This window comes from Ptiloglossa arizonensis, chromosome 4 (genome assembly GCF_051014685.1).
Source record: "Ptiloglossa arizonensis isolate GNS036 chromosome 4, iyPtiAriz1_principal, whole genome shotgun sequence".
Taxonomy (NCBI): domain Eukaryota; kingdom Metazoa; phylum Arthropoda; class Insecta; order Hymenoptera; family Colletidae; genus Ptiloglossa; species Ptiloglossa arizonensis.
In genome coordinates, this window is record NC_135051.1 from 14651102 (window position 1) to 14665802 (window position 14701).

A 14701-nucleotide genomic window follows, 5' to 3' on the forward strand; every position below is an offset into this window, starting at 1 on the left:
GCGTACGTACACTCGCCTTGACGATTCTGTCCGTACTACCACGCATGCGCGGAAACGCTCTAGCGCACGGTTCGGTGAGACGGACACTCGGGGTAAACAAAACCACGTGACTGGAAGAGGAACGAAGGTTATGGCAGGGATGAATACGGATGCAGTGGAATTTATAGTTAGTATTTGGATAATGGTAGACTTTTTTTTAACCCTTCGAGCGATGCGGTTCACGTTGTACCTTGGCCTAGTGTGGCGCGGGTATACAGGCCGTTCCAAAACAAGTGGGTGTAATTTTAGAAGCGATTCGAGAAATCCCGCAGGATTCCTACTGAAATAAGGAAAAGGTTCGTATAAACGTGGTACGATGGTGACGTTTTTGTCTTTTGGTAATTCTTATGATGGAAAGAGCTTCTTTTCAATTCTTTCTACGTTTTGAGTATTCGAGTCGAAAGTCTCCACTTTGAACAATATCTGTGAAGATAGTTAAACAAAATAAGTATAATGCGAAAAACAAGGTTATGTTGAACGTACCTTTTTTTCTTATTTAAGGGTGCTGAATTCGTCCCTAAATTTATGCTTACATGTTTTGGGACACCCTGTACGTACGTTTCGAATTTTGCGTCAAAGCAGTATCATTGATTTACAAGTGATCTTGATATTTGTATAGCTGAGAATTTCTTAAACTACAAAACCTCCACTTCGAAGATATGGTGTTAAAATTTGTCGAAATTGTTTAAAATTTTTAAAATATTAAATACGTTTTCTGTTATTTCGAAACATCGGAATATTTTATCTGCGTACAAATAGGATATTTGTGTAGCGATAATTATCACGAATATGATTTGCTCGTTAAGAATAGTGCACTAGTTCCTAAAATTGTCGTTGCGCTCCGTGCAACGGTTATGGTATACTAATCTCGTCTTACAAAAATGAATCACGAACGGAAGAGATTTAAAAAGAGTTGATATCGATTACTATTCCTCTCGAACGAGAGAAATTAATGTTCTTGGGTAGAGCGTAGCAGGAATTCACCACCGTTATTTACCTTCAACTCGCTTGCATTTGTACACATCGGAGCCAAGAGTGAGAACAGTGGAGCAAGACACGGATAAAGAGTGAGAAACAGTTGAGTAGTGGTATTATACGAGGGAAAAATCAAGACATTATGCGAGGCATTACAGTACACTCTGTGACAGTGATTCGTGCCGCTTGAGGGGCATATGGCGCAGTTTATGACACCCCTTCTTCTTCACGGTACGTTTCTAGTTGAAACGCTAGATAGTGTTACTATAACGCTGTGACGTAAGCCCATAGAATCATTATACCGCCAATCGCGTAATTGATGCGACTAACCTACGTGTCAAGTCGTATCAATTATTATGAAATAACAATACTTTCTCAACAAACGACGTATACACAAATATAATACACAGAATATTCTAATGTACTTTATCCATTATAATTTATTAAAAACGATACGCTTACTTACGTCATACCGTTGCAGTAATGTCATCCAGTATTCTTTCCCGCGCGACAACTAGAAGCATTTGAGTCACATGTATCTCAGGTTGTACCGACTGTAGCGGTGAATTTAGACTTATCAGGATTTGAAGGTAATTACTTCGACGGACCTTTTTCCTTCTTTGAAACTTTAAGAGCTAAAAAGATAATAGTAGATAGAGAAAAATTACATATACACTGCTACGAGAACGTTAAACTATTTACTCGAAAATTTTACTTTTTTTATTCGTTTCAAATCCACCTATAATAAGTTTACAGAGAGTGAGTATTAAATCAAACAAAAAAAAAAGAAATAGAAGGTTATCTGTACAAATCGCAGTATTTTTCAAGAAAAAAACAATATTTCACCTGTTGACTTAAAGCTGAACTAGCTTCGCGATGGATTACGAATCACTATTACCTGGCGCGCATCTAGTGGGATTAATTCGTTTCCTTTTAAGGAGAAAGTCACTAGCACCTGTCCTGACCACAACAAGTCTTTCTTCTCAGTAGGCGTCTCGATTGGTGCGGGCGCTAGTGACTTTCCCCTTAAACGGGACGAATCGATGCATCCAGGTGTGCCGTGGACGGAATTGTTTGAGCAGAGTGTACCTACCAACACGAGTGTGTGTACACGTGATACGTAAGTCAGCTGCGCGCGGACGCGAGCGCGTAAGTATCTCGCTTGTAATGCAAGGTAATTATTGTAATTCAATAACAGAACGATAACGATTATTGGTAGCGTTACGCAATCACCTTACGCGTTCTATTAATTTTGTTCGCGCTCGAGCATCATCGGATGCTGTTTAAAAACAATATCGTTTGCGAACCACACTCGTAAAGTGACGCCTTTCGACGCTTTATGGGGTTCGCATACAGAGGCTCCCTTTTCTGGTTGTTCGAGGAGATTGTACGTTGTGACGGTGAACCATATTAGGAGACCGTAATCGCAGATAATTTTGGCGAACGAATAGAATATTAGATATCGTACAGTTAAGGTAGCCATAGTTTTATTGTAATTTTAACGTAGTTATTAGAGACGAAATAACTTGCCTACTACTATGACCGATTCAACTAAAGAGGTTTAAGCGAGTTTCGACTTCCGATTGGTAGAATACGATCGACCATGAGTGTTTTCTTGAAGGCCAAAATACGTCTAGTATTGTTGATCGTACATGTGGTACTATGAACAAGTTTTTTCTATCGAATGTATTTTGCAAAATTCACGAATTCACACTCTACACTGTAACATTAATATACTTTATGGGTTTAGGACCAATTTTCCAAGGATATAGCACTTTTGACAAAATTGATTACACTTTAAACCTTTCGTTCTTAATTGATTTAAAAACAACAGAAACAATGTTTGTTTATAATTTTGTACATTAGACGGATAAAAATGAACTATTTATGCGCATTGGAAAATATTTTTAAATTTTGAAACGAGTTTGTAATTTCTGAAATATTGGGCAAACGATTACGCTTTAATCGGTAATTATTACAAATGTAATCACCACTTCCAGGTTTGGAAGTGATTTTTTTTCATTTGCAGTGATTCCGTAACGCGTCTAATAGCTTCGTAACGCTTGTGTTTCTGTATCGCGAAAGGATTGCAACATCTTGTTCGTACTATTTTAAACTATAGCGGTAGGAATGGACACGTGCACAAGTTTCAACCGCTGCACGATCGGGTAATTACGATATTGACAAAGAGAAACTAAGAGACCGAGAAACTCCCATCCTTGGTAAGGTTGAATGTGTCTATGAGCCAATGAAAGAAGTGTACGGTGAATTGGAACGCAGGTAGTGACAGAGAAATATTTCCAACAATTAATACCATTGACAGAAAACGAGTTCTCAATATCTATTAATTCCATTGGACCTTTCAACGGTCGCATATTCTATACAACAATGGCAGGTATAGCCATTTGGCTCCTAGTACCGTACAATCAGGTCGGTACCCAATTTCAAGACCTAATCCAGACCTAACCCAATTTCAAAGCGCTCGTATTTTGTAAAAATTTGAGACAGATAATTATTTTCAAATGTTTCAAATTACTTCAAAAAATTCCAAAAAACATGGTCAAAGAAAATTTGTTCTAAACTAAAATCATTTTTATTTGCTACTCTTATGTCTTCGATGTCTAAACACGCAGAAGCTCATTCTCATCTATTTGCTATTTCAGCGGTTATAATTTATTGCAGACAAGTTAACACTATATTTGAAACGGTTGTAAAATCAAGAAATCTCAACATTTTGAAAAATTCTTCGAGATGCGTTTAAATATTGCTAAAACCAACGATATATAAAGTTCCAACGAAATGCAGAAAGTTATTCCCAAAAGAAAACTTTGTAACCCTTTATAATCTGCGACTAATTTCGTTTATAATATGATGCATTAAGTGAGGTAATTTGAAATTTTTAAAGAACTTGTAATTTTCTTCAGGTTTTACGCGACGTTGGTGCATGACGTAAGTTCTTATGCGGCATGTGTACACATCTACATGTGTGTATGTTTACAGACAACAGGCTGTGGAAGGAACATTTTTTACAGTTGCCCATTCTCGAGATAAAAAGGATCATTTTATATATCCCAGTTGTACCGTGTCACACATTAATTATGAACACGACTGAACTACGTGTGGGAACATTCGAAACTGGCTACCTGTCTTCAGCCTCGACACGTGTGCACTTTCTCACAGACCGTTTCGTATCATACTGCGTCGAATTGGCTTTCGAGAAGAGATAATGACAGTCGGGGCTACTTTAACGAAGTAACGATGCCTGTTTGTCGGTCTTTTAGCTATCGAATCCGAGGACAGGGTCGAGCACGCTTTACATCAAAGCTGAACCACCAACGCCGAGCTCTGCTACCGTGAAATGAGATCGGAAACATAACCTCGTCGAGGACATCGACGTATACACGGACCTTTGGTTTTTATGTTGTTTTAAATAAGGTAACACGGAGTAATCGTTAAAATTGCGAATAAATATACATAATTACGTTCCCGTTACGATGGTACAACACATACTTAAGTTTAAGTATTTTTATTTATTCGAAACAAAATAATTTGTCCTTGAAAAGGGTGAAATGATATCTTGCAACATACAATAACGAGCAAAAGTTTGCATTATTAACGAGATTGCTAAATTAGCTTCGAACAAGTTTGATTATGTCGTAGCCAGTTTGATGTAACGACTATTGACGTTAGAACATTCGCAGTCGTTTTAGGTGATGTTGATCGTCGATTTCGTGGTCGATTAACACCGTTAATATTAATTGAAACGTTTATAAATTGCCAGTATTTGTACGTTTTCAAGGACTACGATTATAATCGATAATGGACAATTAAAGGCTAAGCGTTGAATATATTGTATTATATAATATTATATGGGACGTGTGACACAATTGGGACGGGTCGTCCTTCCTGCTTCGTTGAAGATAGACAAAAATGGTAAAGGAAAATGTCGAATGGTGTAAGGTCTATCTTTTTACGACGTCACGTCTATTTATAAATCGAACTATACGTTTTTATTTTTAGATCGATAGACTATGTTTCTCATTTTGCGCATAAAAGTGCACTAGGAGAAAAGTTAATGCAAACCGATTAATTACGGAATTTTTAAAAACGTAATTCGATCGTAAATTAGAAAATTTGCTCAGATAAGCTAACTATTAATGTTATTTTATCCAAAGTGCAAAATAATATTCGTCCACTTAGAAAAATATATCTTTCCCTATTCGAAAATTACTTATCATTTGCAGTATTGAGGTTAGGTTAACAACAGGGCTGTGACAAGACAGAGGCAGACAGAGAAAGTTCTCCTGGAGTCTGTTAAAAGTAAAGAAAATTAAATTTACTATTTCAACGCTTTACTGTTAAATTCTTGAAGATGATTTTTATCAATCTCGATTTTTCTCAAAAATTTCGTGATTACTCCAGGTGCCAAAATACTTTGGCACAGCTCTGGCTTTGCCTCGTTTCTTTTACACAACTGTCAGCATATCTTACTCGGTCATTATATATGTACACCTTTACACGATAAACACGTTAAATAAATTAAATAAAAAAATAAAAACGAGATCTTCTCGGTGTTCTTTTACGACGTTTTTAAGATAAATACAGTGGGTTGCACGGTTGCAATTAAAAAATTCCATACCTCTTTCTTTATTTGGTTCTTTTCGCATTCGTGCACTTCGGAGAAGGTATTGAAAACATCTTTGCCAGAAAATATTACTTTGTTCCGAATCCTCGTTAATATATTCTCGCAAGAACCTTAATCGTCTTATTTTAGGTCCTTTGCTGATATATGGTTCTTTTCTCGGAACTCTGACGTGAAAATTATCCTTTTTTCCCCCGCGAGTTTCGGAGCAAAACTACTTTGGTCTTTTTTATTTCTTGAGTAACAGACATCTCTTTCTGATGAGTTAGGTCCTTTTGATAATCTGTGTGGTCTTCTTATATAACTTAGTTTTCGATTCTTTTTAACATGATGAATGGTAGGTTTCGGCACTATTTTGCTATAAGATTGTCTCCCTTGATGAAATTTTAATATCAAGTCCCCCGAGGTTTCTTTTTCGAATCGAAACTATTCGCTAATACGTATCACTAAATTATTAGATTCTGATAGCAATTTAATATAAAAATCAATACGTTAGACTTTAGGTTTTTATAACAGCATTTTTAACTTCGCTTTCTCTTTCATTTGTATTTTATCTTTATACTTACATATACTTCTACACAATAGTAACAATAAAATATATATTCAATAAGTAGTACTATTATCAGATTTTATTTCAATCGTGTTCATTTAACACGCGTAATTTCTTCAGTAATTATTCAGTTCGAATTCTAGTCTTCAGTATTTAAATCTTAATTAATCAGTATCATTGCGCGATAAAGTTTTGATACAAATTTAATAGCTAAACAAAATTTTCAATGTAATGCACAATCTTTGCAATTGTCTCCCATTATATAATATATCTTAAATATCCCATGTACACATATTTTCTAACATTTTAATTTACAAATGCTGCGATTATTTCTCCTATAAATAAACACCCTACAAATTCTCCACTCTCCCAAAAATCTATTCTTTCTTCAAAACAGTACCTAATCCCCAATCAGAGTCGAAAGTGTAGTTCAAACGTTCGACGAATTATTATTTAAAATGTCCACACTCGATCGTCCAATTCAACCATAGTAGCGATCGACAGTACCTGAACAAACGGTTATTAACCGTCCAACGTTCACACCTACGTTCCCTCGAAGTATCTACAATGCTATTTCGAAGTCCCCCCATTCGTGACACAAATACCTCCCCTCGTTAACAATTTCGATCACAGCCACTCGAATACTTTCTCGCTGCACTCTGGATAGTTACACAACGTGGTTTCCTCGTTCGATGGGGGGATTACGGATTAGACATTGGGCAGACCGTTCACGAAACATGATTTATGCCCGCTTAATAGTTTCACAGCGGAGTCCGGCCGCGGGGACCGTCTTAATCCTTTTTATTACCGCAAAGACGTTTCACGATGATGGGTCTATCCACGTGGAATTCAGGTATCGTACATCGTAGGAGCCAAGGTGGCGATAAAGCGTCCCGGAGGAGTTCATAAAACTCGAAAATGCGTTTCCCCGTTTCAGCCGGCGGGTCTCGGGACGCGAGTACTTAGCCATTAACCTCTTGGCTACTCGCGGACCTTCGTTCGTCTTTATCGTAACGCAATATTTCCAACGACTGCACACGAAGCTCTTTGTCTCTGGTCACGTGCGTCGGTTACACGCCGAGGAGAGTCCAAGTTGCTCCTTTTCTCATCCATCCATCCATCCATCCATTCCCCCCTTCCTCTTTGGAAATTTCGGACTTCTAGGAAACCGGGAAAGGATTGTCCTAGGGATCTGACCACCCACGTGGACGCTGGCTTTACAGCTTCCCCGAATGTCCGGATACGAGATATTTTCGGTAACTTTAAACCGCGAAATGTAGCACAAGATTATACAGCGTGCCTCTTCTTTTTCGTAGCGACGGGGTAAACGGTAGCACCGGGGGCACTTCGGGATTACCGGCCCCCATAGAGGAGCCGTGAACTCGAATAGGATGGGATTATTCTCTGTGCAATGTTGCAATGCGTCGAATATTCGTCGAATAGTCTACATCTTTGTTCGATACATATAGGGTGTTCCAGAAGGAATATAATAAATTTACTAGTATATTTTGATAGGTTATTCTGAATCGAAAAGGTCATATATACTTACGTGTAGAAGTAGACATTAGAACACTTATTGTAAAAGAGGTAGGTATAGTGCGTTATGTCACTGTTGTAAAAATAGATATATTTTTTTATATAAAACGATAGTTTCAATGCTTAGAATTAATATGAAAAAAGTTACCTTGAAAATGTTGTATTATGGACAAAAATGTAGCAGCACTTTTCTCATAGTGATTTATACCTCTTTTCACGAAAAATACAGAATATCGTGATACTTATGGATGGTGATGTATACTTTGGGTTTTGGTTGGTTCGTTTTCGAGATAATATTGTTTATTCGAAAGATTAAGGCTGTTTTGAATTTCTTAAATTAAATTGAGGTTTGAAAATAATTCTTGAAATGGCTCAATTAATGTGTGTTAAATAAAATATTTTTTTTTGCTTTTTTTAAATTCAAATTTCATTTTTTAAATTGTCAATTATTGTATCCAATCGCAATCGTTACTGCGAAGCGTGACCTATCGTTGAACGAAGGTAGCTGCATTGTAATCATCGGTAAGGAAGAATGCGCAATGTATATTCAAGGTAGATCGCTGTCAATGGAACACTTGACAGAATGTTTTTGTAAAATTGATTACCGTGGAGATTCCTCTAACCACGTTGTTATGTTTCATCGTGCAAATAATTTGAAATGTTTACTTATACGAAGATGTTAAAACCAGACACAGAATTATTGCACAGTATGTATAAAAAATTATTCATAATTTTCGTTATTAACATTATTCACACCAAAAGATATTAACATATCGTGAAATTTTAGATTAAACATTGGACTAATAATTCAAATTACTTTAGGAATTACATTATCTTTGCATTCTTATCCAAGTATTTATTATCTTTAGTAAATATATTTATTAATTCTCCAGTATGCAATTTCTAACATTCTACCGTAATTTGTTTGAAAGAAAATGATGCTGGAAATAGAAGAAAAAGTAATAAGAAAATTCATTTGAAAATGTTCAGTATTTTTCATTTTAAACATATATCGATTTATAAAACATTACACGTAAGAAATTAGCGAAGAATCAAGAAATAGAAACCACTGTCTCCAAATGGCTTGGTATATCCACAATATAAGATTGTCAATTTTAAATCAATAAACTTTCCTCTACAAGTTAAGATAAAATTCTTTAATTTTACAACGCGAAGGAAATAAAAAACTACCGATCAAAAATATAATGCAAAGTGTTAAGATTCCTTTGTGGCTTTTTATTTATCTCCTTTACAGGTTCTCTTTACTCGACTCATTTTTGTTTATTTAGACAGCACCCAACTCTTCTACAAAAGGAAGATTCTCCTTCCACTTATCGCCATCGGGCCGTCAATCACAAAATAGGAAAGTGGTCCATGTAATTCCATTGATTGCTATTATTACTGCGATAGGCGTGCAATTGATTGTAAATTGTAGGCCGGTGCCGTCACGTCTGCGTGATTATTAGCCAACTTGATTGTCACGTGAAATTGCGTCTACCCGTAACAAGTAATTCGATAAGGCATGCACCGCGATTGCAGTTTCTTGCACCGAATCCGATGCAGCGCGCAAACCTATCTGCGACAGGTTCTTGTGCTTGTTTCCCTTATGTAAAGAGACGTTGTTCCGTGTCAAGGATCACGGTGGGTAATCGACTTTAAAGGATTACCGAGGATTCTCGAGGCACTCGAGTTTTTACAACGAGTATCGTCATCCAATTGGCGATTCCCAATTTCGATGAATCTTGGAACATGAACGGAGCATTGAAAAATATTAAACAAGTATATCTTTCGTTGATCGATATCCGTCCATACTCTTGAAAAGGGTCAAGGTGTGGATGAAGGGTACTACTTATTTAGTTAAATATCTAGATAGAGATAGAAGATAAGTTGAATGTGAAAATTATTAATTATTTGATTAAAAATCTCGAATACTTACGGAAATAGAAAATAATGTAGAATATGAAATTTATTAGATACTTAGTTAAACATCTCGAATACCAATGGAGACAGAAAATAATGTTGAATATTAAAGGACTTTCAGCAATTATAGACAATTATAAAGTTTGTATAAAAATGTCACGAAATTATAGATTTTTTAAAATAAGTATGCTATTGGTGAGAGTGGCGCTATTTACGAGTCGGTAAAATTTTCATTCAGACTTTGTAAAAAATTAAACTGTTTTCATATTCAACATTTTTTCTTTAACTTCATCAGTTTTCGAAGTGAATAAGTATTTCGTTCAGAACTTTGAGGGCGGTGTGCAGTCGTCGAATATAAATAAAAAGATTGTGGAAGATTTTGTTTGTTTAAGTTTGTTTTTGTTTGCTTCTAGTTACATAGTTCTTTCACTTAGAAATAAGTAGTTTTTTTTATCGATACACAGAAGAAAGTATATTTTAAATAATTTTCTGACTATTTATAATCAATTCAAACGAGAGAATATAACACATTATTTGACGAATGGAAGTTTAATAAAAACATTTCATAATTAGATTATGTATCATGCGAAACAATGTTTCTGATTATGCTAGATATTTAAGTTCCTATATCCGACATGCCTAAGAAGTTTTCTAAATTAAAATTGAAATTTCATTGACAAGTCGCTTGAAATACCATTGACAAAATTCGAAATTATTTAGATTCTAATAACCATTTCTTTCTGTTAATTCGAAGAAATTATACGATCGTTGTGTACATTGCAATAAAGAGAATAAAAATGTTACTTCTGTAAAATTTATACTTCTTCGGTTCTGCTCACTTTCGTCGTTCGAGTTTTCCAAATTACAATTTTAAACAATTTTCTAAGTATGCATCGAACAAGTACAATGTATCGTTAGAAGTATTTTTTGAAATAAACGTTAATATATCGTGTAAAGTGCATGTTAGAAGTAATAAGAGTGAATTGCAAAATAGTTAAAGTTGATGGACTCCAAGGGTAATTTAGTCTATTGCTTTTTCTCGGGCTTGGTCCTGAAGATAATGTTGTCTATATGCTCCTGTTGGATCGTATTTGGCCTCGAGAAGACTCCAATCTTCTGATCTGTGATCGATTAAGTGGTGCGAGATCTTATCCGCCACTTCCTTTTGTTTCTCGCTACAGGCTGAACAATTATGTTCCAAAGCATCAGGAAGATTTTCTATAATAACGATTCAAATATGAATTATTTCATCGTCAACGTATTAGGTAAATTTTTCAGTTTCGAATTGAACCAACATTTTCTTAATGTCTACTTAATATCGTAGATCGATAACTTGTGCCCAGCATCGTGATTCAAGTGAACATAAAGAAATTTTTCAACGCACAGAAATTTAAAGAAACTTTTAAAAAATAAGAAACTACTTTTTCGGATAAATTAGGTCACATCTACTAAATAATATCACTGTGATACACTATTGGATGTACATACACTCAGGATATTATAAACGATCATAGTGCTGAATATCATCGTAAGCTGAATTGTGCACACAGATTATAAAGGAAAAACATTGAGCAATGTCCTAATGTCATTAAAAACTTTTTCGTTTGTAAATTATTAACCCTCCAGTATACTTTGTACTGGAGTCGCTAGTTTCTTTGTCTCGAGATCGATAATTTGCGTTTACGTACGCAAATGATCAAACGACGACTCACTCACCGTCACTGTGTTGCTATAATAACTGTGAGGAGTGACCATAAATATATAATTAGCGACACATTGGTATGAGTTGGAAATGATTTCGACACAGGACTCGAATTGCGGTAATCGAAGGGTTCAAAATGAACGCCAATAATTGTTGTCACACGTACAAGCACTTTTATATTTTCTATAACATAAACAAACAACAAATTAACATTAATAAGAATAAAAAAATATAAAAGTACTCGCACGGCCACATTTACTGCACTTAATACCTTAATCGTTGATGTAGACTTTTTACCCTCGTAATGGAGCTGGTTTGCGAGCGAAAATAAAAATCGATTCTAAGAATGATCATTATCGAAAATAAAAATACAAAATTTGTAAAATAAAATCCAAATTAAAATTTATTGTAACAATGATCCTCACCGAAAGTAAAAATCCAAAATTTATATAATATAATAAAAATTAAAGTTTACCGTAACAATCATCCTTATCGAAAGTAAAAATCCAAAATTTATATAATATAATAAAAATTAAAGTTTTTTGTAACAATGATCTTCATCGAAAGTAAAAATCAAAAATTTATATAATATAATAAGAATTAAAGTTTACCGTAACAATGATCCTTATCGAAAGTAAAAATCAAAAATTTATAATCAATCGTGTCATTTTTCGAATAAGTAAGAATATACACGATGAATGAACGTAGTTCGTTAAAATTGAAAATTATTTCGAATGTAAAAAGAAATTCGAGTTACTGTTTCTCTTCTAATTCCACAATCGTAAAGACAATTATGTAAATGTAAAAAAAATTCGCACGAATTTACAATTATGAGCCTAGTGTCTCAACATTTTAGTGTCTCCTATTCACACTGAAACTTATACTCACTCTTAAGTTCAGCGGCGTCAGGGGTGCAAGCTCCACGATCCAATAGACAATTCACGTATCCATTTAGAAGTCTCTCACTGTTGATCACCGTATCAACATCGATATTGTCGTATTTTGTTGTATACTTCTCCTCGGCGTAAACGTGCACGAGCAAGACGCAGATCGTGGGTACGAGACAAATCATGACACTTTTCATTTTGCTGCGATGTTTCGGAGCTGACTTTTTTTTTATCACTGAACGTCTAGCTCGTTAACAATGGTTGTTTTATACGTCTTGGCTATGGCTCGTTAGTCGCACGAAATCGCGATCAATTGCTCATACGCGAAGAAAATTGTTCTCCCGGCGTAATAAGTTAAGAAAAAATGAGCTCTGTGGATATTATTTCCTTGGACGTTGAGACGTCGTTAGATAGGAGGTCAATCTTTGTCGGTAGTTGTATAATACGATTCGTAATTGACCGATGGGTGAGATTTTATCATTTATTTGACTTTCGCCGATTTAAGAATTGTTAAGTTTGAAAGTAATTTTCATTTGTATAGATGGGGTGGTGATATGCAACTCGAGCACTTCGAATTACTTCTGAATTACGCGTATTGTATTACAAATGTTTTATATAAGAATTGGATGGTTTGGTGAGGCACATTATGTAGTGCATCTACTTTTTTTTATAGACGGAGATGTTTTCAAGATTTCGAGGTCAACTTTGTAAATTTTAAATAGAACGCTATATTTTATATGCCAAAATGTCGAAGAATGTTGAATTTTGAGTAAACAGTGTTTTCTTTTTTTTAATAAAAAAAAGTGGAGTCTTAAACTTAATAGTTTACGAATAACTTCGTTTCGTGTTTTGGAAACTAACTTTGCGTAATATCAGGTTGGAGATTGAGTGTCGTCACAGATTTCCACAGGGTAGTTATGTTTATGTGACAGTGTTTATCGCAAATGTGCTTCGAATTCTTCACAATGAAAAATACCATTAGTATCACTTATACTCGCAGATAAAAAGATAGCATACTTTAAGTTGTGTGTAAAAAGTATCTTGTACGAATATTTAATAACTTGAATCGACGAAAAGTTAGTCAGTTTTCTCGAAAGAAATGTAAACATATACATGCATAAATGGTTACGTACGAAATGATAGGACACTTGAAAATTATAGATACATCAATGTAAACTGCAATATAAATTGTAAATACATAAATATGAACAACATATATTTATATATGTATCTATTAGTGTATATAATTTTCTTTGTTTTCTATGTATTCTATCCAGTTTATAATACAGTTTAATTGAAATTTATGCTTTTTCGCGAGAAAGAAAATACGCGAACAAATGTAACGATTACTCAAGGTGAAGAATAAGTCTCAATCTAGTGCTTAGGAAAATTTCCAAGTTACACAAAATTGTTCAATTAATGTAGCAGCATTGTTGCTGTTCTCTATTGTCCGTAATGATTGGTGACGCAAACAATAAGTGAAATACAGAATACCCCGTAATTACGTAAAAATGAGATGTTCAACTTTGTAACTTCATTTTTTTTTAATGAATTGTATTCTAGTAATTATTATAATTTTCAAAATTATAGTTACAAACAACTGTACTGGGTGTAAATATAAATAACGATTAATTAAGGTATCAATAATTATTCTTACAATTCGTTCTAAATCCGTGTATTAATTAACATACTTAGCCAGGAAATGAAATACAATAATGTACACATTGAATATTCCGCATTTAACATACTGTATTCCATTTTTACATTCAGATTCTGCATTCCACATTCAACGTTTCTACATTACCTATATAACTTCACATTCTCCATTTCTATTTCTACGTTCCTTATATACTTCTACGTTCCTCATTTGTACATTCTATACTTCTACATTCTCGATGTCTACATTATATACTTGTTAGAAGCTTGTTAGAATTATGGGGTCAAGAATTCTAAATCTTTTTTAAGTAAGAAGGAATAATGATATTTTACAGATATGATTCAGGCATAATGAATTAGTTCTTCTTTCTTAACTTTGTGCAGAAGCACGAATCCAAAAGTTACTTAATTCTTAATTCAAAATTTAAATAATTCGAAAAGCAAAGTGACGTCATCTGCGGCAAAATGTCCAAGTTTGTCGAGAAATAGTTTATCAGAGAAGCGCCAGATGGCGAGGTACGCGCTCTTTCACCGTGTATTAGAATCTAGCTGACAAAATATAAACTTACTGTAAAAAATAGTGATAATGTTTGGTTTATTTAATGTAACATACATAATTCTTTCAATTACAGTCCTATTGGTACTTTTCATCATCAAGCTTTAAGTATCATACATTCTCATGCGCTACAAAAATATTTCTGTGTTACAGTATACGATTTATCCTTGTATATTAACTAACTAGTCTATGCATACGCTATAAAACATAGAAAGTATTAATTGTTTATTCGATACGT

The 14701-nt window shown here is 34.4% G+C and overlaps 1 protein-coding gene across 1 annotated transcript; it reads right to left on the reverse strand.

The window, feature by feature from the left end:
• Nucleotides 1–10683: 10683 nt before the first annotated feature.
• On the reverse strand, nucleotides 10684–12448 carry Csp4 (chemosensory protein 4). Its single transcript, XM_076309659.1, has 2 exons — nucleotides 12253–12448; nucleotides 10684–10880 (listed from the first exon to the last, which is right to left on the reverse strand). The coding sequence occupies exons 1-2, from the start codon at nucleotides 12446–12448 to the stop codon at nucleotides 10684–10686; spliced, it is 393 nt and encodes a 130-aa protein (XP_076165774.1).
• Nucleotides 12449–14701: the final 2253 nt, after the last annotated feature.

Excerpts from the sequence above, each read along its gene's own strand:
- Csp4 (XM_076309659.1), bottom strand. The coding sequence starts at position 12,448 with ATGAAAAGTGTCATGATTTGTCTCGTACCCACGATCTGCGTCTTGCTC. Across the intron at positions 10,881-12,252 it reads TGACGCCGCTGAACTTAAGA|AAAATCTTCCTGATGCTTTG; the intron begins GTGAGTATAAGT and ends TCGTTATTATAG.